Genomic DNA, 26,120 nt, shown 5'->3' with positions numbered 1-26,120 from the left:
AAACGACGACATAATGAAGATAGGAAAGTGAAGTGCATGACTGGACATGCAGAGGAATATTGAATACACAGCTGAGAGAATGAGAGTGTTGAATCTTTTCCTCATGCAGCATTCACGTCTACATTTCTGCTCAGTTTAACAATATATAAGACGGTCTCGGATAATCTGCTGAAGATGCCGTGACACGTTTGTTCAGATGGAGTATCTAATGAAGAATGCTGTGATTCATTTTTTACACTGTGTGCAAAGACGATAGACAAAACATTCGGTGGCAAAAATAGATTTCTGAAGAAGGCGATATGTCTGAGACAGAATTATGAAGCTGTGATGTGGCTGTGAATGTGATCCAAAAATCATTTTGACACATCAGTGATGGCTTTTCACACAATTTATAGGGATGATTTCCTGTTGTAGAAATTGTAGGTATTTCTAAGCCTTCTCCACCACTTTGCTTAATGCATTTTTGGATTAAGGTATTAAGAGAGGCTATTTTGACTCTTAGTCTTTCCTTCCAGCATCCTCAGTTAATTTATTTTTAATTACTTTTCAAAGTTTTATTAAAACCTTTTTTTTTTTTAATATACGTTTCAAATGTGAATTAAGATCATCTCTCTTGGAAAACCAAGACCCTTTATGTGCAATACTCATCCAAACAACACCCATGATAACATCTAATAGGCAAGAAGTTAATGTTCGTTGATGCACAGTGTCACCTCGGTTACCAGTAAAATTAGGGAGCAGTTATCTGTGTGTACCTGGGCAAATTACGAAATGGGAAGCTAATTCAACTTGCTCATTTCACAGTTCATTTAGCTGCTCATAAAACACACAACTGCAAATCACCTTTTATATTCTCTGGAGTTTATTGGAAATTCAAACACTCGCGCACAGGAAAAGCGGAAAAAATATACAGGTAAAATTTGTGCACAAGTTATCTGCACACTTAAAGAAAAAAAAAAAACAAATCTTAACATTTTGGGCAAAACCTTTATGCGGAATAGTTTTTGAAAGATTAAAGCCTCTTTTAGCGGATAATAATAATAAAAAAAAAATTTAAAGGCACGTGGAGCCTTTGTTTACAGAGCGAGCCGAGGTCACGTGGCAGCTGGATCCACCGGTGGGTCCGTCGGGTTCTAGGGGTTAAAAATACGACATTTACAATGGGAGGAAAAAATCCACCAGGTGATATTGAAGGAGAACGTTAAGTCTGAAACCGTTCTCACTATTTCACTGAAATAAAAAAAAGAATATTCTAAAAGTTTCTAATTAGTTATGTAGCATGTGAAATATTGCTGATATTTATTGCACTGTTGCAGACTTATTTTAAGTCTTCATAATGATTTTTCTTCTTTATCAAAAACTCAAAGTTTATTTCCCCACTATGTAAAATTAAATCAGACTACACTTTGTTTCAGATCAGTTTGGATTATTTTCTTCTGATAGCTAAAAAGCCAGAATGATGAAAGAAGATTTAAAATTGAAAGGTTTCCATATATTTGTATAGCATTTCGTAGCAGTATTCTTAAGGTCACTGTCCTTTTGGAGATCATAACTCGGGCTAATTTCTTCAAGAACATCTCAAGATGCATCATCCTGCAGCAAAATACCCCCAAACATGCTTGCAAGCTTCTCCCCATATCTCAGAATGTTAAAATGCATATTATTGCCAGAAACTTTAAACTGCAATATGTAACTTCTTCAAACATGTTTTTTTTTTTTACATATTTGTTAAAAGTGCCACCATATTGTGACAGAATCATATAAGACTGTCTCCAGGGGGAAAAAAAAAAAATCCAGCTCCTCTCCCTCTTCCCAGTGCTCCTGTTGCCACCTGCAGAAATGCACTGCTCCCGGTCAAAGACAACCAATCAGAGGAAGGAGGAAGGTCTTGGCGCTGTCAGAAACGACCAAAGTAACCAGCCTTAAACATGTCCTACAGGGAGCATTCAGTTTCTTGATTTCTGCCCAGCGACTCTGTGATCAGAGGAAAGCAACTGGACTTCAGTCTGGAGTCTTTGATAGACTTTGGCTAAGCATGGGTTGACATGAGACATAATGTCCACTTTGTTGGCATAAACCGTGTAGACTCTTGTTTACCCAGTAATTTACATACCCTGTTCATGTCACCAAGTTCTGATGTGAGGTCAGCTGGGAGCCGAGTTGCCAACGGTCAGTGTGCAGCCTTCACCTGCTCTGACACCTGCTCTCTGCGCTGGCATTGCTGTAGGAGGGAAATCTCCATGGTGTTGAGGGAGAGCTGGAATAATTCCTCCCGGTCTCAACAGGGGGGGTATGTGTGTCCCAGTGTGTTTCCTTGGGGTTCATATCTGTATTTGCGATTGGTTGACTCTGGCATGTGGGTGTCGCTGCGAATACGTGTCTACCAGTGCTCATAGAAGAAGACAGCAAGTTGCACCCCACCCTCCCTTCCCCTCCTCCCTCTTGCTCAGTTGGATCTCACTCCCAGATCTGTCAATGTGTCCGTTCACGCGTCTTTGATGTGACGTGCCACCCACGGCACAGGGAAGGTACAAACCATCAAGACTTCCCTCATCTTTTCACCTCCCATTACGAAGTCATGACCTCTCCCCTCATGAGTTTAACACATAGCTTTGTGGAGGAAGAGTAGAATGATCTCTTGAAAATGGCTTCTTGCTGGTCTATTTTTATGACTTTTTTCTTCTTTTTTTTTTCTGAATTCATTAGAATAACAATATGTGCAAATCCTAATTACGATTGGGCCTTACTCCAGCACATTATTAATATGATATTTAATCCTTATTCTGCACGTAACGTTCAATTAAAGTTGATAAATGCAACAGCAATAGACATTCAATGTGTACTTAGACTGCATTAGCTAAGAGGATAATAACACATTAGTTGTGTGCACACAGCTTTCTTTCCCTACATGTAATTAACTGTAGTCAGTGGCATGAAATCACCTGACACTGTGTCCCCCTCTGGCAGCATTTTGATGCTAATGCTGGATGACAGAGGCAAGTGACTTTAATGTGCATACTGTACAATCAAAGAGCATGAACATAACCTGATTATTATTTTTTTTCCCTGCAGAGAAGGTGAGTCACTTTAGACAGGATATCTTGTCCTAAATTGAGGAAGATATTAACATAGAAACAGCTGGAAAATGCCCTTAGTTGTGTCCCTTTTATCTGTATATGCTCTGACTATATGCTGCACTCCCAAGTCTCTGCATAGCTGAAAATAGCAGCGATAATGAAGTTGTACAGTTATTATAAGCTACAATAAATGAAGAAGGAATCAAGGAGGAGTCAAGCCTCACATTGACATTTACAGCAGCTTTTACTACCTTCTGGGTAATGCTTGCAGTTGATATATCAGGGCCCGATATGCGATAACGCTCAGAACTCACCAGGCTTTGATTTACTTATCACCATCACAGTGCTAGCCTGCGTTCCCATAGACGAGAATAATCTGCCCCAGATTTTTTTAACGGGCTTTAATAAGAAAATGTGACGACGTTTCTCTGTTTGAACGCAGGAGGAAACGGCATATATCCAAACAGGCAGAGGCTGTTTATCGGGCGCTTCAAAAGCCTGTTTATTGACGAGCTAAAATAAAAGGTGCATGAATGCTACAGTGTCCCAATTTGAGAGGAGTTGCAATGGTGTATTTTGAGGGAAAAAAAAAACAACAATAAAAACACACATCTGCTTTTTATTTAATTATGAAAAGCAGTGTAGGCTTGAGTCGGTACGAGGTAGTCACGGTGTAATTGCTTTAGTAAAAACAATATGATTTTATAATCACAGTAAGTATAAGCGAATTTAAAAGATACAGTATGCATGACGACATCTAATTTCTTTTATTTAAAACAAACATCAGCAATTTCAGTGTTGATACAATATCACAACAGATTATTACAATAATGTTATTTTATATTGTTTTCTTGTTTTTGTGTGTTCTGTGACTCAGGAATAGCGCAGATGCAGCATATATAATGAATAACTTGGCTGCTCTAGGCTCAAGTCCAGAACCCATGAAGTACAACATATCTTCTCCAGTTCTCTTCGCTCTTCTTCCTCTGAAGCTTCTAATGAATAAAGACTGCAAGGTCCACGTGACCTTTTAAAAGCAAAGCACATATCGAATAACAAAGTATAAATATAAAAGCCAGCTTCTCAATTTTCATTGTGCAAAATGTAATAAAGCATTTTTACTTTTTACAGGTTAACTACCTAGCTGGCATAAACTAGCTATGCTGTTTGCTCAGGTTTCCTGCCTTACAGACTCTTGATAGATGCCACTTTTCACCTTGAACACACACGTGTGATCCATTGAGCTGAAATGTGCAAAGACGACACAGATTTTATGATATTAGCCTTTTTCACTTTCTTTTCAGAAACAAGAGTGTTTGAAAATTTAAAAGCGTGAAAATCCCATGGAGCTGCAGACAGTACTGGTGTGGACTGCTTTGACTGAACTTTGTAGAGGTGTATTTATCGATTTGCGTCATACACTGCTGATATGCTTTACATTTTGCTGCTCTTTTAAAAACACAAAAATCGCTGCTTTTTCCCCAAACTACCTTGAGTTGGGTCATCTTTGTTACTTTAAGAAAATTGTTATACAGTTTGTGATAAATAAAACCTTACTTAATTTGCCAAAATCACTGTAGGACAATAGCTACAATACTACAGTGGCTCAGGTGGGTCAACAACATGACACAATTAAAAAGTTATAAGAGAAGCTATGCTAAAATGGAAGTTGGCAGAACCTCCATATTAAAAGCCAAGTTAGCATGGCTTTTGTCGTCATTTTTGTTTTTGTCTTCTGGGTTTTGCATTTTGTTGATCCTCATTGATCAACAAAATGCATCATACAGTTTGCTTTACTCGAATCATTGTTAATCTCTAATAATACTTTGCAGAAATATAGTCTGCACTTCTATGCCCCCCCACATCAAAGATTACTGCTCACGCCGTCATCCCCCTTGAGAATGCTAAAGCATATTCACAGTTTCCCTACAAAGCCTTTATACACTTACAAAAGATGATCATGTGACTGCTACTCGCATTTAATCTCAAAGTACATACCACCTGTGAGTTTTCATAAAGAAAAAAATATATATAATTATTTTTTTCAACAGAAAATCTATTTTAGCCAATGATGGTGCCCTCCTTTCTTGTCTAATTTCCCTCGGCTGCTTTTTATGGATGTTTTTATTCGACTTAGGAAAATGAAAGAAAAACAAGCAAGAAAGCAGGAAATTATTATTCCGCGTTGTATCAAGGTTAGTGAAAATAGTTAAAAAGGCTTAAAATTACCTTTAATTTAAATGCTGTAATTATCCTCAAAACAGGGTTTTGGACAACCTCTATAATCAGTTAGCGCTGTGTGTGAGTGTGTCTTGTGGCCTTTTAGTCAATTTGTTTAGAATTGTGAAAAAAGAAAATGGCCTCTTTTTTATGAGAAATTCTGAAGAAAGGCAGAATATGCTTTTGCATTCTCTCAAGGGGATGATGGCAGAAAAGGTAGAAAAATAGAAAATGTTTAGTTAAACTGGCTGTAATGCTTGACTTTCTAAACATTATATGTGAAGATACTTCTTATTCACAACACATGCCATGTCAAGGCTCTACAAAAAGTCAATTCAGTCCAGTCATTCATCCATTCAAAGTGATCCGAGTTTACGTTCTTTGGTTTTGTATTGAATACATGTCAGTTTGAAGTTCAGTACAGCTTCTTGCTCAACACACCTAGCGAAGGTATTCACGCCCCTCGAGTTCTATCACATTTTTTCACATCCATCATCTGAAAATGGACAGAACATGGCGCCTCTGGAAACTCAGCAAGACATGGCCGACCACTTTCACTAACAACTTTGACAAGAACAGCATTAATCAGAGAAGCAGCCAGGAGGTCCGTGGTAATTCTTGAGGAGCGGCAGGGATACGCTGCACAGTTTGGGATCATCTTTTGAGCGGACTACTAATTAATGACACAAACGATCTAAGGAAATGAATTTACATGTTGTTGTGAGAAAGTCTAGTAGGTGATATGTTTGCACAGCGATATTATAAATTCCTCCTGGCAAAAATAGTTCTGCCACTTTAACATTGTGACTATTTCTTGTGAATTTTGCATTTAAACTGGATCATCAGAGTTTTACCTGACATCTTATAGATGTGGCATTTAATAGAAAGAGAGAGGTAATTCCATTTTTTTAGGAATTACCTGATATGACTGCCTGATAAAGAATAACTTCATATCTGACTGTAAATGTAACCTTTAAAATGAAAAGCAGAGGTCTGGGCTGCCATCGTTCTCTTCAGTTCCTACCATATACCCTTGATGGAGTCAACCTTAAGCCATCAAAAGCAATCTCAGTGGAGTCGTGGCCCTTTGTTATGAAGTCAAAGCCAAGTGTCAAGGCTTTTCAGTTTTGTTTTGTTTTTTGTCTCTGACTCGGATGCCAAGATTTCTTAAATGATTACATTCATATTTTATACAAAGGAGAGAATATATTTTTAATCTGATTAAGGTTTTATATGGTTTATATTTCTATAGAAATGGTGAGCTGCTTGTCAAGTCAGTTTCCCCTCTTCCAAGCCTTTTTGTTTTTTTTGTTTTTTTGCCAAATTCTTTAGACGCACAGCAGGAGCTTCAACAACAATACAGTGCCTTCTCCCAGACCCACTGCCTAGGTTAAATTGTTTACTCTTCTCAAATAGTCCTCATCACTAGAGGAATTTGTCTCTGGGATTTGATTGGTGGGTCCCCTGCCATAAGTCAGCACAGTCACTCCATTTGTCAGGAAAAGGCCCCGACAGTCGGCCTAATTATATTGGTTGTGACAAAGGAGCTGTCTTACAAGAACCAGGCGCATCCATTCACCCGTAAAAGCTTGCTGTATAATAAAGCAGCCAATACGGCTGGCAGAAATATGCAAATTTCGGTGTCAAAGCGCATCATCCCATTAAGGAAGTAGATGCTTCGAAGCATTGCTGTACATTTGACTTGTTGAGTGTGTTGAGGACATGCCAAGCTGTTACTTGAAGCCACATTAGGATGAAAACATGTCATTGGAAGCAGTCATGGCAAAGACATGTTTAGTGCTTTATCTTTCTGGGTGCAGGTTTAAAACCACTCTTGTATGAGTTTTTTGGCAATATCACCACATAAGATTGTACAAGTTTGCCTTTGTTTTTGTAGATGGTCATAAAGTGTGAAATTGATCAGCAAAATCACAAGCTGTGAGTTGCATTTTTCTTCCAGACCACTGTTTTTACTACAGAACAAGAGATTAGTTCATTCATCATTTACCTGTCTTTGTAACAGCAAGACATTAAAGTTATCTTCTCGGAGTCTCCTGACGTCTCTAAATCAACTCCAGCACATTGCGGAAACACAAGAAAATGCCATCATCCATAATGTCTGACTGGCCTCTGGGTGAATTTAAAACTCTATGCTATATCATTCTGGTGTAGATTTCTTCTTTAAACATTCATGATGTGTGTATCTGACTGCCTCCAATCCCTTTTTTTATTTTCTCTCTACAGCTTTCTGGTGATTGTCTCATATAGATTTTTCAAAAATCCTATTTCCTTATATTCTTTTTTTTTTTTCACAGGGATGCACGGTGGGACAGCAAGACAGTCCTGGGTTTAAATCCCAGCCTGTTCTCTGTCTGCATGGGGTCACATTTATTCTTTTGGGTGTCAACGACATCTCACAATATTAAAACTCTTTAATATTTCTCATCAAAGTGAGGTGTGACTTGCAAAATGCTGTTTGAATGCTGTTCATTTGTTACTTTCAACTGTGACGCCTAGAGTATTTTCCTGGCTCGTCACATGCTTTTATCAGGATTTTCACTTGTGGAGTCCATTAAGTTAGCAGATTCTGAGTGGTATCTCCTCACAGACGGTGATATTGGCCAAGGTCTCGTTCAGGCAGAGGCTGAGTGTGGGGGACATCTTCAGCAATAAAACTGTAAGTGTTGGTTCTGTCACAGTGGCTCGCCTTTACGACTTTCACAGAGTAATGTACAAAGGGCTTGTGTCAAAGCTAAATTAAGTTTTACCTGACAACATATGTACTTGTCCACTTAGTCATATTCTCGAGGCTTATCTGACTGATCATCTAGAAATGTGTGTATGAAATCCCTCAGTTCTGTTTTTCAAACTGGAGTTTTAAGACAAAATAAATAGTCATACTAATTGTAGTCCCTACCCAAGACGTTTATTTTTTTCCAACAGAAAGCAGCTGTGACAGTCCTCTTGCACTAAGTCTTATTGATTTCCCCGTTTCCTTTTAAAGATCGTGTGGAGTGAGTCAATGTGGCTTTGCATTTTAATACCACATTTGTTTATTCTACTTTAGGGAGATTTGAGGCTCAAGGTGATGCAAAGAACATTAAAGATGGAGCTAGCCACTGCAAAGCGGCACAGCTGTTAACAAAGACGACAAGTGAAATATGTCTTTAAGTTATGACATATGAAACCATTAAAAACAGATTGCATCCATTCATTTTGCTGATGCAGTTTTAGTGAGCATCAAGAGATCGTATTTGTTCTTTATCGTATTTGCACAATAGTAGTTTCAGTGTGTAATCTTCTATTCAAATGTTAACTTAAGATACAACAGATATGGATTTTTTTATATCATTACAGATATGCGTTTTATTGTATAATAGCATTCGTGAACTAAGGTTCATATCTCCCATTTTATTCTGCTTCAGTTATTGTTGATTATTCTTAGACTGCCTTTTGGAGAACTTTTAATAAATTTAAAGCAAATTTGAAAAAGTTGGTGACACTTCAGTTAGGTTTTGGTTTATACTTTTGATTGATCAAGCAGCAAGCTACATCCGTAAGATCAAGTCCGAACGTTTTTAAAATTCCTTAAAGTAATTATCAGATATGCTGGGCTGTGGGTGGAAAAGGACTGGTGTTACCAGGGATATGATGAATAGCAAAGAACAAAAAATTAGTTGTCTGTGTGAAAAGCTGCATTATCATTGGACCCTACTTCAAAGAGGCCTGTCGGGTTGTTCATGTGCTGTATGGCGAGGTTTGACCCGAGAGGTAGAGACACAAATAGGTCAGTCAGCTATGATGGACGTAAAGTATAATCCATGACCACAGCTGTCTTTGAGGGCTTGCCAGTGTGCGCCTTACCTGACAGGCACAATAAACCCAGCAGATCTACCTGCTGAAAGCTGCGCTTTTCGAGCAGCATCAAAAATCCACACGGATATGGTCTCTGTCAGCTGTACACCGTGTTTGCTTTCATGTGTGCGTGTTTACGTGTCTGTTGCTCGCAGGAAAAACGGCATGTATGACCGAACGTCGGTTTGCAGCTCTAGTGCAGTGTAGCAGACAGCTGTGCCACAGACGCAGTGTTGTGGATCACCATGAGGGCCCTTTATTTAGGTCACATTCTGTGCTTCAGTAGCCAACAGAAAGGATCTCTGTCTACTGAAATGAATACCTTTAGCTGGACACAACCCTGCAAGAAGTGTCTGTCTAACTTGTTGTTGAGACAGAGCTGCTTAATGTTGGTATTGGATATAATCCCGTGTTAATACTAGCAGTAAAATTGCATACATAATTTCTGAGTTTTCAACTAATCAAGCAAGAAAATAATAAATGGGCCTCAATATCTTGCTTTTGACCTGCACCCTGTCCTCTACTTGCATAAAGGTTCGCTTCCTCCTTTCTATCCTTCTTACCCTCCCTTTTTTCCCCCCACATTTTATTTATCTACCAAACAGTCTGTGCTGTATTATAAATTGCAGTAGTGAATTGCGCTCTGACGCTCAGCCGTTCTGCCGTCGGTGTGCTACGCTGAGGTGCATGGGGTTTTACTTTTGCTTTGCTACCTTTACTTTCAGTCTATTAAAAACTGTGTGGATTCAGCAACTAGCCATTCTCGGATGAGTAAGAAAAGTAGTTTAAGGGGTGCTGATGGATGTGTTTGTTTTCGTGACAGGAAAAGGTCATTTATTACAGTTGCTGCTTGAAGCCCAGAAGCTATTTGTTGGGTCAGATAGTTTGCCATGTAAAGAACTAAAGGCATAGAGGGGAAAGTCCACAAGCATAATTCATGTTTGCGGACAGGCGTGTGCATGAATCCACTGTGTAAAGGTGTACTGTAAGCCTAAAAATAAATGCTCTTTTTGACCCAGTTTTTTCGTCCAGTGTTCTGTAAAAGCCCTGGATTAAAAGCCTGAGACTGTGGGTAGTTTGTGTGAGCTTCTCTAGCAGAATTAAAACGACCCGTCCACTGCCCTGGATCTGATGGTTGCCCTGGGTACGTGTCCAGAGGCTTGGTGGACAAAAGAAAAAAATGATGATTAGATTATTTTAAACAATAAGAATCGATTAAGACCTACTTCCTGTTTGTTTGTTTTTGTAAAATAAAGTCCTGCATTAAGCTTTTATTAACTTAATGCAGGACATAAGGAGAAATTAAAAACTTATTTAATTTCTCCTTAACACAAATGTCAACTAAATCATTCACATGGCAGCAACTTGCTGCATTTAGGAATCTAGATGTGGTGAAGATGACTTGCCAATGATGCCGTTTACAGATTTTGAACATGACATGGTTGTTAGTCTTGATCTGAGTATTTTTGGAAACTATCGATTTGCTCCCCCAGATGACTTTTCCCCTCACAATAAGTTTCTAGGTCTACAGAAAATGCTAAATAAAACACAACAAATCCAGTGGAAAACTGTGTAGAAAAAATGTCTTGTTAATATCAAAGGACAATGATGATCGAAAGGCAACAGCAGCTAAAATCACTTGTTGCAAGCGATGTATAAAGAATACCACATACCAGACATTTTGAAACATGTAGGACAATGTACTCGTGCACTGCAGAACTGCATCTATTCAGTAGTTTGTATTGTAGTGACCTCTGATATTTGCATATTTTATCATCTTCTGAGAGGACAGTGACATGCCTGACAGTAAAGATTCTGATAACGATTGTCAGAGCTTAGGCCAACAGGAAGTTGAGACCAATTGGAGGGCTGCTGTATCTGTTCTCTGTTTATATTTTGAGTAAAACCTTACAGTAATTTCCTACAGATTGAACTGTACACTTACGTAATCTGGCATGCTTAAGTGTTCTTTGATAACAAAAGTGGTTCAAGGTCAGACTTGTATCATTATGTTAGTTATTGTTACAGTGATCTATTTACAATTTTTGAAAAAGAAACCAAACTTTTTTTTTGTTTTTTTGTTTTTTTTGCAAAGTGCAAAGCTTTTTCTGCCGTGAGGTTTGAACAGTCACTCTGAATGTAAAACATTATAAACCACCTGAATTTAGGTCACTCCACAAACTGCCCTGATGAGAGTCTTATGTTTATAACATTTGATAATGATTATCTTAAAAAAAGAAAATGAATTGGTCAGAATTATTTATGTTTCATGTATTTAGGTGTATGTCAATCTTTGCCTTTGTGTCACTTTCATAAAATTTATTCCAGCCCTGCTTATCACTTGAGTTTTTAATTTGGTATGACACTCCAAGATAATCATTTCCCCGATTTAATCCTCTTTACAAACTTCCTGGATGCACCCCTGCTCAGCAGCCTAAAGGAGACCTTTAAAGTGGCAATATTATGTATTTTCCAGGCATGTAGTATTATTTTATTGCACACTCAAGTACCTCTCGCCTCCAGTTGTTATAAAAATGCTGTCTATGTTAAACAAGGCTTTTTTTAATTTGCAATTCAGCACCTTGAAATTGGGTTTCTGTCTCTTTAAGAAGCTCCTGCTCTATTTGACACAATGGATTATGAAGAACTTATGAAGGGTTATGAAGAACTTTCTTCGCATTGAAGCAGACGCTATCATGTGCTTTGAGTGTACAGTAGTGTTTCAGATATATAGTTCTAATTATGCTTAAATAGGAACCAACCTGATTTCTTATGTTACTTGTGGGGTTTTCTGCTCCCACCTGGTGAAACCCCTCTAGGAAACAGGAGATCTAGTTGTCTTCTATTATTGCAGTAAGAAATGTCATGAATGATGGAGAGTCAGCACCAACATATTTATAATTCTCTTTTCTGTCTTTCTCTTCCTGTTTGTATGTTTTATTTCATGGATGTGTGCTTCTTTGTAGAGCTAGATTTTGGGGGCCTGTGCAGACTTTCTGCAGAAGCAGTCGGGTGCACAAGCCAACCGGGCCAATATGACCATGAAAGGCCTGTCCAACAGCCGCAGTCACCACACAGTGACCTGCGACCCCTCTTATGACTCCATGACTCTGGGGCACGCCGACCGCCGGTCCTACTTCCTCAACCAAGGGGAAGCTCATCCCACTGATAACCCCTGCTACACACAGCGGAGCGCCTTCCAGACTGAGTGCAGTGCCTATCCTGACCTGACCAGCTGTACTTTCCCTCGCAGACATTACAGCTCCCACCATGAGCTGAAGGAAGAGTGCAGCGCCTTGGTGCCTTACACCGGGCCTACGGGGAGCTGTAAGGGAAGCGGAGGGAACAACAACCGCATACCGTCAAACTTGCTCGAGCAGTTCGAGACCCAAGCTCCGTTGAGACGCGAAGGCTACCACACGCTGCAATACAAGCATACGGCATTGGAGCACCAACGCAGCGACAGCCCTGGTCGAATTCGCCACCTTGTGCATTCTGTGCAGAAGCTTTTCACCAAGTCCCACTCTCTAGAGGGGCCCTCGGGCTCTGGAGGAGGTGGGAGCGGAAAGATAAATGGCAGCAAATCCAGCCCAGATGATCCTCCCTCATGCTCTGGGACCCTCAAGCACAGCAAGCGTAGTAAGAGCAAAGACCGCTCCAAGTCAGAACCCAAGATGCGTACAACTACATCAGGGTACTGGAGCTCAGATGACACGCTTGACAGAGAGGTTTGTCTGTATCATCACCACCAAGGGGGTGGCATTGGTTCCATACCTTCAGGGGTCATGACTATTGGACGCCACCCAGATAAATCCCAGTCACAATACTTTATGGAGTCCTACAACACCATCAGCGCCCAGTCACTCAAGACGTCACGCAGCAACAACGACGTCAAGTGCTCTGCGTGCTCGGGTGGCAGCAGCGGAGGTCTGCCGCTAATGACTGCCCTCGATGGACAAGTCCAGCTGAAGAAGAGCTCATGGTCCTCTACGCTGACGGTGAGCAGAGCGAGGGAGGTGTACCAAAAGGCCTCCGTCAATCTAGATAAAGCTCTCGTCAAAGCCGAGCCAGGACGCACTTGCCATTTTTTACAGGTAGGATTGTAGCATCATCCCCATCTCTCTGGCATGTCATGCTTCAAATATCATCTGTGGCCCGCTACTACTCCATGCATCAGTTTTTTTATTCCCGCATGAATATGCATTTGTTTATGCCTGTCTGTCTGTAGGAGTTGCATGATTGATTCATCCTGTCAAACTTTGATCATTGTCTTGTGTTGTTGTCTTTTGTATATTCATAAAACATTCTTGAAAAACCATACCATGGCATCTCCTCTTTTGTGTTGATGTGCACTGAATTTTGTTTTTTGTAAGTTTGTATATGCTAATGCTGTGACATGTTTATGGAGTAGGGACAAGATTATGTACTTACTGTTTCTTCTGTAGAACAATGACGGTATACAGTACAGTGAAGATTTAGAGCGCAAATGTAATCTGTTTTGAGTGGCACACTTTCGCGTCAAACTACATTTATTCTGCTGTCAAGATCGTGCTCGGTCTGGTCGTAGCAGCAGGCATGAGATTGCGTGTTTTAGTCAGTGTGGTGCCACTGCGAGATCAGAGAGAGAGAGCAGGAGTTCAGCAGACAGAAGCTGAAAGTAAACTGCCCCAGTCCCAAAGCTCAGTGGTCACACAGCAACACAGAGAGACATGCATACTGACACTGCAACGTTGCTGGGTCACGCATATGTTTTTTTTTTTTTTTGTTTTTTTGTTTTTCTGCTTTTGGAAGAATTGTCAAGATTTTCAGTTTCTTACAAAAGTATTCATGCCTCTTGAATGTATTTTAAAATGATTTTGTGTAATAGCCATAAAATACTACTTAAATGCATTGGAAAATTAGCAAATAGAAAATAAACTGTTTAGAATAAAATGAGTGACAAAAATGTAGTGTACATTCGTATCCGGGTCTTATGAGTCAATACTTTGTGGACACGGCTAACTACAACAGCTGCTACTCTGCCGGGTTATGTCCTGACCATTTTACCACATCTGCAGACTGATTTATTTCTGCTATTTTTCTAGCAGAGTTGTTCAAGATCAGTCAAATAGGAGCTAAATATGCTCTAAACTTAATCATTCTAATTCAGCTTGGGCTGTACGCTCCAGCCTGAATCGTTTTGCAGTAGTTACAGTGTTTTTCCTCCAGGACTCTCCATCCATCTTACAGTCAACTCTTACCAGCTTTCCTCTCCCGTTGACGGAAAATTTACTTCTCTTATTGATAATTTTCTTGTCCAGACTGTCGGTATAGGTGGATACCTGGGCTCGTGCAGGTTTACGGTTTTCACACCCTTTTTCATTTTAGAAACTTAAGATGTTGTTTTTTTTATATCCTAAACTTGCTTTAAAACGTCTTTCCTGCTCACAGTTTTGCTGTACTTTGTTTTGGTCCATCATTTAAGTTTTTCCTTACGTTTCTCCTTAAGTTTGTCCTCCTGGATGCAGGAGGACGGAATACTCCAAATTGCAAAGTGTACGATATTTTATTCCATCTTGTGTAGTTGGTTAAAATTGTACCTTTTAAAAATGTTGACAGATTGTAGAAATAGAGTGTCAATGTACATATACTTTATGCCTGTGTGTGCATACCCTACAAGAAGAAGAAAAAAACTAAGTAAATAAGGGCAGCAGAGAAAAGCATGAGTGAGAAGGACAGAGTAGGGGAAAGCAAAGGCAGTGAGTGTTCTGTCTGGCCATGCATTTTAACATCCTGGAAAGCCGACTGAGCCGATTAAGGAAGGATGTTGTCATTGCAACGAGGCAACAATTCTTTCAGACACAAAAAGCTTAATTTTTTTTCCCTTTGTCTTCAAAGTGCATCTAAGCACTTAGTGGGAGCATCAAATGTTTACCGGTGTTTTTATAGGAAAAAAAAGCATATTGCAAGCTAATGTTTGCAAGAAAATCTCCATCCAGCATATTGCAAGTGCTTTATTTTATGAAGTGCAAAACAATAAGTAAAAAAAAAATTAAGCGTGCCCTTATTTCATCCACCTCTTTTCACAGTAAGGAAAACCTGTGTTTTTTTTACCGCTCTGTAGTTGCCCCCGACATTAAGGTCAGCTCGGTTTCCTAGCTACGCAGTTGTCCATTGAATGATTCCCCTGCACTTTTTTCCCCTCACTCTGTATCTCATTTCTTTCACTTCAGAGCCGGTGCCCTAAAAGCCACTCACATTGGGAGTGCAGTGGTTGTGTCGAACAAAACCCCCTTTGTTTTTTCCCCTCCTCTTTCCATCTCTGCTGTCTTTGACTCGCTCTCTTTTAGATTATACCAGCTCGGAGATGGGTTTTCCTTTTATTTATTTATTTTTCTACCTTCATTAGTGAGTGTGAAAAGCCAGGAGAGCAGGCAGAGGCCAGTGTTTACAGCGGTATTCTGTCAAAACGATTAATTTTCCCACGCTTGATATGCAGCACACATCATGGGACGGACAAAAGAAGGCCATCGGCATTGTGAGGTTAATGGTAGGATCAAGACAGGCCGGTTTAGAATATATTCTAGTCTTGTTAGATCCATTTTTGGATCCGTTTGTGAGAAGGATGTTTTTTTTTTTTTCCCCTCTCTTTGTTTTACTAATCTCACCTCTTGTCTGCAGGTGCCTCAGGATGACTGGAGCGGCTTCTCTCCAGTGGGGAAGGATGATGAGATCCCTTGCCGGCGAATGCGCAGTGGCAGCTACATCAAGGCCATGGCAGAGGAGGATAGTGGCGACTCAGATTGCAGCCCTAAGCCCTCGCCCAAGGTCCAGGCACGGCGAGCCAGCTACCTGAAGGCCACACAGCCTTCTCTTACTGAAATGACCACGCTCAAGTGAGTTTACGCTGTAAATGATTTGGTCATTTTTGGGAGGGCTTTTTTTGTTTTGTTCTGACATGCAATATTAAAGGGTGGTGACAGTCAGCATGAGAAATTCACAATATTTTTTTCAGAGCCAGTCAAACATCATCTAGTTAATTTTTCAACTGAATTTGGACTGTCAGGGAGCGCGGACTGAGTATCAGCCCATTTTCAAACATCCCAGCAACCAATGAAGTAGAAGGCATTTGCTCTTTCATGTTTTTGTCTGGATTGCCAAAATGTCTGGATTCCAAACCGTGACCAACCACTTTGACGTCTTTCAGTCCGGTTTCTGTGCCCACTACAGTACTAAGACTGCCCTTGGCAAAGTGTCCAGTGACATTCACATGGATACAGACTGTGGAAGAACCACAGTGCTGGTTCTGTTGAACCTCAGTGCAACATTCAACACTGTTAACCCTGATATATTATTGAAACGACTGGAACCGAGTAGTCCTCTCTGGCACAATATTTGACTGGTTGTGTCTTACCTAAAGAACAGGGATTTCTTCATGTCAAAACCATTTAGTTCTGTCACCAGACAGAACTAAATGGTCTTTCTGAAACCAATTACAATATTGCTCAAAAATCTGCTGCAGGTCAAGAATGTTGTCAGATTCTTTTTGTCTTCTTTCTCAAAGCAGTTCTGTGACTGAGATGTGAGATTAAAAGCTGAGTGTTATTAATGGAGAATCATTTAATCATATTGTTAGCTAAGGCGTTTGCTTCTCAGTGTTGCTTTTATTCCTCACAGCACGAATTCAGAAATGTTTCCAGCTGTTGGTCCATCAAGGACATCTATAAAAGTCTTGAAGTGCAAACATCTAAAAGCACTGTGAAGACAACAACAAGGTATTAAAGGTATTAAAGTACACCTTGTATGCCAAGTTTGGTTTTAAGAAGAGCAAAAATATTTTTCACTGTTTGTGACTTAAAGCGATTTTAATGTGATATCAAGAAAATTGCAGAAGCGACCAATATTCGGTGGCTTCATGAAGCATATTTACTCTCGGATTGGTTGCTTTGCAAACAGCAGCCAGTAGCATGTCAAGTAGCATTGTGCCCAGGTATTCGAGTTTCCAAAGCTGTATTTTCTGTTGAATTTTCATGGTGTACAAAACAATCCACAGATAAGTGAGTTTTACGCAAATAATCTGAGTTACAATCATAACTCAATCATATGTCCTTTTACTATCATAAACAGACATATAGTGTGAATCGCTATATGTCTGTTTTTCATGTTGCTGCAAACATACTTGCGTTCGGTTGCCTGGCGACTAACACCACCTGTATATAAATGGCTTATTCAAAGGTAGAAAAATGCAGTCATGCAAGTTTTAAGGCTATTCTATACCAATAAACAAATCTAGTCCTTATAAATATTTTAAAGCATTCATTAAGTCCTAGCCACTCAATCTTTATCTTTCACCAAATGGAAGTATTTTACTTTCTACTTCACATAAACGGAGAAAGAAAGGAGGACACACTTCTTGTTTTGAAGCACGGGGCTGTGACTGATTAGCTGTGTAATACTTGGAGATGAGAAAAACACAAGTGTACGCTCAGTCTTTGTTCGTGGTTGCACAAACACTAGCATGCAAAGACACACATTCTTATATAAGAACATGTGGCACAGCTTGGGGCCCCGCTAATGACTTGAGTGAGGCGCGGGGAATGCCATCATCATTTGATACAATCCAGCGAAACCACCCCAAACTGCAGTGCTGCATTTTGGAGATAGGGAGTGAGTTGGGAGCCGCTGACAACTTGTTTTCATACCGAGTCTTTGTGAGCTGGCTCAAGTCTGTTCCGCCCTGCAATGATTGAATAATCAGCTTTGTTCGTTCATATGTTTCAAAAGGCAATCTGTGACCATTTTGTCCTTGGTGTGCCTGGAATAGCTCCCAAAAAGTTAGGCAACGTGTTTATTCTACTCTGCTACTTGAATGTTTTTTTTTATTGTTTGTTTTTCTTTTTTTTCTGTATTTGTAGTTCTTCTGTAAAAATAAAAAATAAAAAAAAAATAGCAAAGTGGCGAACAGGAGTAGAAAATGATTTCATCAGACAGCTAGAGTTACTCTATTATTCATTGTCGGCTATGAGAAACGCCTAAATGTCAATTGCTCCGTAGAGAGAGCCTTTAGAAAACACTGACCAGTCAGTCTCGTGTGTTACAAGTTGGATCTTGGTTTTAAAATGTCAAAACAGAGGTCATTGATTTCGTAAACAGTCTTCACTGAGATATGGAAAAAGATGTGCAGAACAAAGGCATCAGTAGAGTTTTTTGCTTTTGACTCCATTCCTCTGTGCATCACCCACACCCACATGTGGAATTCAAGTTTCTGTTATGAATGATTCACAAGTATCTCTGACATTTGAAATACTCGGTGTGACAAATTTGGCTCAGTTGAAAAGTATCTAATGTCTCCTGAGTGCAGAAGAATATAGTGGGGACGAGGGTAGCACAACTTCTGCTTTAATTCTTTGGATGCTACTTAGTTGTTGTTGTTTTTTTGTTTTGTTTTGTTTTTTTATGAAACATTCATATTTCCCAACATGTTAGAAAAACACTCAGGCTTTTATTTGTTGCTGGGGGTTTTTTTTTTTGTTCTTTGTGTTTTTTTACAAAATTGTCGAAACAACTAACAAAGCAAACGTATTATGTACAGACTTTATTAAGTTGCTAAGTATAATTTCTTATGTGCAGCTTCTCAATGAAGTCGGTTCCGTAAATGTAGCCATTTTTAAGAGACATCTAAGTGAAATTTCAGTAATTACTGACTTTGAACAGGGTTGCTCATGCCACAAATAATCCTAGCAGATTAAATTGAGCAAGACAGTCTGGAGTTGGTTTTAATTCAAAAATGTTAAATCTAGCCCCTCAAGAACACTGGCCGTGCATGAAATTGCTTTTAATGTTCATTATAGATTGAGGAGTTACTTTTTCATATTTGATATTCCTGGGTTGTGACCTGAAAATTGTACTTTTAAGATAAATTTAAAAAAAAGACATGGAGCTGTGCTTTTAGAATATATTGGAGGGAACAAATAAATATGAAAAGAACGACAATCAAATAAACTATCCTGGAAGTGCTTGAGATCCATATTGTTTGATACCTCTTGAAAGAAGGTCAAACAACACGGATGAAAATTTTGCGATTGCTAAATGGGCATTTGACATCCTTATTCCTGTCCCAATAATTTGTCCCTTCAGTTCACCTTTATCCTCCAGTGTTCCATCCAAGGATGACTAATCTGGTTTGCTTTGCTGTGGCAACCAGGCTCTATTTTAAGGAAGAAATGCATAATTGAAGAGATCTGACCTGGAGGCAGAGAGCAGGAGCTGTACACCATGTTTTCATGTGACGTTCTTAAATACTTGGATAATAAAATGAGAGCCAAAAGGAGAGGGAAACGCTGAGTCTGTTTGCCTTTATTTTATTAGTAGGTTTAAGAATCTAATTGACGATCTTGTAAATTTTTGTTTCTGTGAGCTGGCCACGGCGAGGAGAGCAAGTCTGATTCCTATTTCGACGTCTCCTGATTGATCACTTGTTTGACGTGTATTCAACGACCCAAACACACACCTATGCAAACAGGCACCACAAATCATGCTGAGCAATCAGATTGGAAGCAGGTGGAAGATAACGAGACACTCTGTTCGTCGCCCTTAGAGACAGGCCTGACGGGTTTTTACCAGGCTGAAAGTTGTTGCGTTCATTTCCTTCAATTCAAAAGTCTGTGAATTAACTCAAACCTATAGGCACAGGTACAGTCTCATCCGTTTCCTGGCATATCTGAAAGAGTCTCGATGGTTAAGTGTTTCAGAAAAAAATGTTGCCAAGTATCTCAAGGACACACTAAAGTTGCTACTGCAATATTGTAGTGTTTTGCTTCTTCATTAGATAAGAGTTTGTCCTGAAGCAGCAGTGTTGGATCATTACGGCCTATATATTCATGTTCACATACTCTAAGCTCGGTAACATAAAATAGCATATTTTTTTAGCAGTTTTGCCACCGTTTTAATGAAAATATTCCACCTACACATTATACTTACAGTTAAATTTATTTCCAAATCCAAAGAATAGTCTGAAAGGGAAAAAACTGGCCACAGGGCAGAAAATACTGAGATAATAGTGAATGAATGGGGGTAATTACACATGACACAGGCTTGGTCATTGAATCATAACTAAGCTTTTTGTTCACTAACAACACCCACGGTCACTTTACTGGTCTGTCTGCTGATTCACCTACATTTATCTGCAACACTGGTCTGTCCCAGTCCCCCGTCCTTTGATTTTTATTTCTTTTGAAGCAAAAAAAAACTGTAATTATTTTAATATACTGAGGTAAAAAGTTTTCCGGAGTAGCGGAACTGTAAATTTACTATTTTAAATTGTTAGTCATTCATCATCCAAAACAATGGTCAGCCTATATGACACATTAACCTCTCTTTTACATCAGAAAAGCATATTATCAAATGATATTTCTGCTGTGAAAAACAATGTAAAGATGGATTCTAATTTAGTTATTTACAGGTTTTTTTTGTTTTGTTTTTGTTGCTCTAAAATCAATTTAAGGTTATGTACTCCCAACCATTTGTCCTGCTTCTACCTCGATTTGTTTGGATTACTTCATGCTCTTTTCCCCCTCTTTCTCCAGTAATCCGTTTCCCTTCTCTTGTGGCAGGATTTCCACGGAGCACTCGCCCAAGCTGCAGATCCGAAGTCACAGCTACCTGCGGGCGGTCAGCGAGGTTTCCATCAACAGGAGCCTGGACAGCTTGGACCCAGCGGGGCTGCTGGCCTCGCCTAAATTCCGCTCCCGCAACGAGAGCTACATGAGAGCCATGAGCACCATCAGTCAGGTCAGTGGATATCTGGAGGCCCGTATCTTGTAGCTCATCCACTATGTCTTGTAAGCTTTTTGTGGTGGGAGGAAGTCCTCTGTGTGGTCAATTTAACGCCGCAACAAACAATCCTGCAAAGACAGAAAGTAAGAAAAACCCCAGGACTCCTAATTAGTCTGTTTGCTGAGGCTCAGGTGATACATTAATATTCAAATTGGCTATTTAAAAGAAAAAAAAAAGAAAAAAAAAACACCCCCTGGTTTCATACTTCTTCCTTGATTCGCTTTTTCTACTGTTTGAACACATTCTACGAAACAAAAGTAGCAAATGTGGGTGAATTTGCAGAATCTCAAATAAGGGGTCCAATATTTGTCGGCATGTTTTAAATATATTCAAACGCACTAACAAACATGTTATATATGCATAAAGTTTGTAGTGGCTTTATCAGAATCAAATATCATCACATGCCAAAATATGTCTTTTATCCAGTGCTTTGTGGCCTGCTGTAATTCGCGCTGTTTTCCTGTCGCAGGTGAGCGAGGTGGAGGTGAACGGGCAGATAGAGGCGGTGTGCGAGTCGGTGTTTAGCGAGATGGAGTCGCAGGCGGTGGATGCCCTGGACCTGCCCATGCCCGGCTGCTTCCGGATGCGGAGCCACAGCTACGTGCGTGCCATAGAGAAGGGCTGCTCACAGGAGGAGGAAGAGGGCGTCGTCGCGCTACGCGAGAGGGGGATGGACTCCCCCCCACGCACCGCCACCACCGTCCGAACCATTCAGAGCAGCACAGGTGGGGGGGAAACGCTCGTTTTTCACACGCCGACTCATCCGCTTGTGACTCCACCTAACATGCATATTCGATAGCCCATCATATATTAATCTGGGTGCAGAGAGGGCGCCGTGGTTTCTAAATAATGCAGCTCGAGAATAGAATTAACTGTGAGGAAGAAAAGAGTGTTCCAATTACAGCAAACGAAGGCATTTGATTGACGTTTGATTGCAGTTGGCAGCCCTTACAAAAGGCCGTGATCAATCTGCAGGCCATAGTCACAGTCTGCAACCGTCCTCCACGTTGCCGTTCACCTGACCCAGTTTCCTTCTTTGATACAATTAGTTGAATCCAGAACTGTTTTTTTCCCACGGAGAGAGCTTAACTAAGCTCCGAAGCTTGTGGACTGCTGGATCTTATTTTAGCCCCCTTTTGTGCCTCATGGTCTACGGAGCTTGACTTTTCAGTATCTCTATATGCCGGATTGATGCTTAGCGGTGCTGGCATCCAGTACTGAGTGCCTCCATGTTTCAGGCTGCAAAAAATCCAAGCGTCATTCGGGTACATCGCGCGTGTTGAGTCTCTGTCGCCTGATGCGGCCTGGCTTTCTCTTCAGCTCTTATTTAATTATGCCAATTAGACTAGCGCATTTCCCCAAACCAAGCCGGCAAGTACAGCAGTTGACTAATTAAACACATTCGTTGCAAACTGGAACAATGGTGACAACAAGTAAATTTTTGAGTGTGACAAAAGGTTTGTTCACCACAGTTTAACTCCTCTTCAGTTAACTCCTTTCAGGGTTTCAGAGACGATCTCTGCACCATCAGAGTCTTGCACGACCCTCGAACCTTTGTGCATTTTATTATATCATAGTCACATAGCTCAGTGTATTTTTATTAGGAGAAATTAACATTTAGTTATGAAAAGGAAGGCGAATGATGCATGACGTTAAAATATTTTTACGGAAGAAAATCTGAAAAGGTTTGCATGCATGTGAAGACACCAGGGCATTGTTCTTCTGAAGCCAGAAAACTTTGCCCTTTTTCCCCAAAATAGCTTGCATAATGTTTACAACTGTAAACTTTATTTTACAAGACTTGCCATAGTGTCACCATTAAATTTAGGTTTAGGCTTTGACTGGGCTGTTGTAACACATGATTATGCTTCTCCTAAATCATTTTAGCCTTGGCTGCATGTATATTGTCGTTGTCCTGTTAACGGGTGAACTTTTGCTCCAGGATTTCCTTGTATGTAGGTGCCTCCATTTCCCCATCAATTTAAACAAGTTAAACTTCATGACCCTCCTTGCTCTCTAATAAACTTTAACAAACCTCTGAGGCCTTCGCGGAACAGCTGTATTTAAAGTGAGAGCTCTGCTTTCAAATTAAATTACTTCTGAAGGTAATTTATTGTTGTGAATTTAATTAGGAGAATTGGAGTAAAGGGGGCTCAAGACTTTTAGGAATTCTATGTTAAAATTTTCCTAATCCATGTATCACTTTCCTTCAGTTTCACAATTACGATCTATTTCGTGTTTGTTTGCAACACAGAATCCTAAGAAAACACATTGATATGTGAGGCAGCAACGTGACGTGGAAAAATGTCAGGGGAGTGAATACCTTGAGAAAGGCAATGTGTATCGCAAACAGTGCAGGTTAACATTGCAATTAAAGACAATGATTAACTCAGCTGATTGTCCGGTCGTGTGACTGTAGGTATCGATCTGTCGAAGACTGAGATGAAGACACAGACGTTTGCAGTTCCTCCCCAGGAGGAAGCAGGAGTTAATGAAAGCCATCTATCAGGGGAGATGCAGTGAGAAACAAAACTCGGTTTTTCAACCTGCACAGCTGCCGCACCGCAGATATACCACAGAGAATCCCTCTTCTTTTCCTCCCTTTTGCTATTTACTGTCTCTCGTAGCCTTCACAGAAATATTTTCTCAATTGTAACACAAAGAGAACAACTTTAAATGTCGGCAGAAAAAAAGCACTCGTATCAGTCATAATGGCTACAGAGAAGCGGGCAGTTAAGTGGACATCCCTTTTTTTGTGTGTTTTTGTTTTTTTTAGACTTGGTTTGCCACAAGACAAGAGATTAGTTGGTGGTGTGGTCAGGACCGATACAGCATTGCGCCTGATTGGCTGTCAGAGTTGTATGTAATTTGGTCTCGACTTCTTCTGACCCTTGAATGAAAATGTGCCTCATAATCAGCTGCAAACAAGCAGACGAGACGGGGAGGTTAGGTTGGTGATGCAGGGAGCAGCTCGCCGTGGATAAAGGACTACTTCACATTACTGTCATAGTTGCACTACTCCACTGTTCATCACTTCCTGAGATTTTCACCACCTAGTCATCAGTCAGTGTAATTAATTAGCTGCTGCTTTTTTAGCCTGGTCCAGTGGGAAAGCGGTGACTTGAGAGGGAGAACAGCTCAGCATGAGCACATTTTCTCTTTCTCGCTCCGTGTCGGAACATAGGCTCATGTGCAGAGGTTAACATTATCGAGAGGGTGGCACAACAGCAATTTTCCGCTCGTGCAGTGTTAAATGCAGGTGTCATGGCGAGTCTCGTTCTTGAAGAAACTCCATGCCTTAATTAGCTCTCCTTTTACATCCTTCAAAATTGAGGGCTATTATTTTATTTTCATATCTGTTGTGTGACCCCTATTAGCATAATGCAATACTGAAAGCGTGGCTCACAAGAAATATGATTAAATGCCCACTCGTGTCCCTTAATGTTCGGTTTTTCCATTTAGATATTTTTGTTCTCAGATTTTTTTTTTAGATCACTTTCATTGAATAAAATACTAATAGGGTGCATGGACTGCCTTGTACGAGCATTACATAATTAGAATATATTTTTAATCCCATGCACATACTCAAACTTATTGCTTTTCTCCCAATCACTGTTAAATAATGAATAAATAATTAAAATGACACTGACAAATGTAAAGAAATCCAACTCTTCAAAATACCAGGACATTTTAAATGGAAAAACTGATGATGTCATAACAGATCATGACTGGGACTCTCAGCAGGATGACAGGTTAGGCCCAACTTCTTCATTCAACCTCCTAAAGCCACCAGATTTTTTTTTTATACGTCTTTATCAGGAAAGTCAGTTATTTATGGAGAGTAAATGCATCCAGAAATTAACTTTACCAACAGGACAAAAACAATTTTACGTTTGGAAACCACATCCTGCATTCATTTATGCTCTTGCATATTGTTAAGTGGAGAACATTTGCATTGCACTAATGCAAATAAAGGATTTCTCACAAGGCGAAATCCTTTAACAGCTTTTTCACAGTTATTTATTGCCATTGTTCCACAATACAGAAGAAGCGCAAAAAGCAGGCATTCGTGCACATGCACACATGCGGAGATTACGGTGGATTTCACAGGAAATCGGCTGGGGGCCCCAAAGTGCGAAGTGAAGATGTTGTCGTAGTAAATATTGCACGATGTTTCAGAGGGCTGTTCTCAAGCACTGGTTCCAGAAAAACAACCCACACTTATGGCTCCTGCTCCTGTTTGTCCCAGTGGCAAACCGCCAAAATATCACACCGAGCACACACTCGCACTCTGGAAGCTGTGAGAATCCCATCAGCTTCCTTTCCGTTTCACCGCTGCGCTTCTCCTGCCCATTATTATTGATGATCTTTTAAACCAAAGGAGGAGAACCGAACCTTTGATCTCCTCTCTTTGAACGTCAAGTGGCTTCCTCTCTCTCTCTCTCTCTCTCTCTCTCTCTCTGTCTTTGCCTGTCTGCCCACTCAAACTGGCACACACCGCGTCACACTCGAGGTACGCTCGCAATCACTCACGTGTTTGCTAACTGCAGCCCCCGACAGACACGTTTGGCTGAGACATCAGCTCCATCGGATCGGTTTAACAGAATCTGCGGCAGATCCTCTTTGTAAAGCTCGGGAAAATCCATAGTAATCAGTTAACGTGAGGATTTCGCCGCCACTAAGCTGTGGCTCCTCCACCTCGCTTCGTCTTCAGTTAACATATTAATCACCTTTTCACCCTGCTACGTCTCGCACCTCCCTCGCCTCTGTTACAACTGCCACATTCCCTTCCTTTTCTCTACAGTAAAAGGTTTAAGCAATAAAGCTTTCAATTATAAACGTGTCACACTGATTTCAATGGAAACTTGTCATAATTTACTGTTTCTTTCTCTGGCCTGCCTTTGATAGTCTAATCTAATTTTTTATGCATTTTTTTTCTATAGAAGTGGTAACAGATTGACTAAAATGCCAGGCTTCCCCCCCCCCCCACCTAGACTCTATAAAACGATCCAGGTCGGTGTTTAATGGCTGTGAATTTTCTTCAGCTCCAAAGAGAGGCGTTGTACTGAATAAAGCACTCCCTAAGGGGTTCGGCATTTGAGGAATACTAGCAGTTTAAATTGCTGAGTGCCTTTTCAGACACTCAGTGGAATA

General features: G+C 40.2%; 1 protein-coding gene across 1 annotated transcript in view; it reads left to right on the top strand.

Annotated features, from left to right (window-relative positions):
* Positions 1 to 26,120, top strand: part of dlgap1b (discs, large (Drosophila) homolog-associated protein 1b) — a 97,158-nt gene that overhangs the window by 39,873 nt on the left and 31,165 nt on the right. The window contains exons 3-6 of the mRNA XM_088001167.1: positions 12,119 to 13,246; positions 15,693 to 16,027; positions 20,744 to 20,921; positions 21,436 to 21,691. Of these exons, the coding sequence (XP_087857293.1) occupies positions 12,188 to 13,246; positions 15,693 to 16,027; positions 20,744 to 20,921; positions 21,436 to 21,691 (1,828 nt within the window). The 5' untranslated portion in view covers positions 12,119 to 12,187. The remainder of the gene's footprint in view (positions 1 to 12,118; positions 13,247 to 15,692; positions 16,028 to 20,743; positions 20,922 to 21,435; positions 21,692 to 26,120) is intronic.

The sequence above is a fragment of the Poecilia mexicana genome, unplaced genomic scaffold (genome assembly GCF_051168715.1).
Source record: "Poecilia mexicana isolate PSO_F unplaced genomic scaffold, ASM5116871v1 scaffold_20, whole genome shotgun sequence".
Classification (NCBI taxonomy): domain Eukaryota; kingdom Metazoa; phylum Chordata; class Actinopteri; order Cyprinodontiformes; family Poeciliidae; genus Poecilia; species Poecilia mexicana.
Note: the sequence above shows the minus strand (reverse complement) of the source record. Positions and strands in the feature narration are given on the sequence as shown.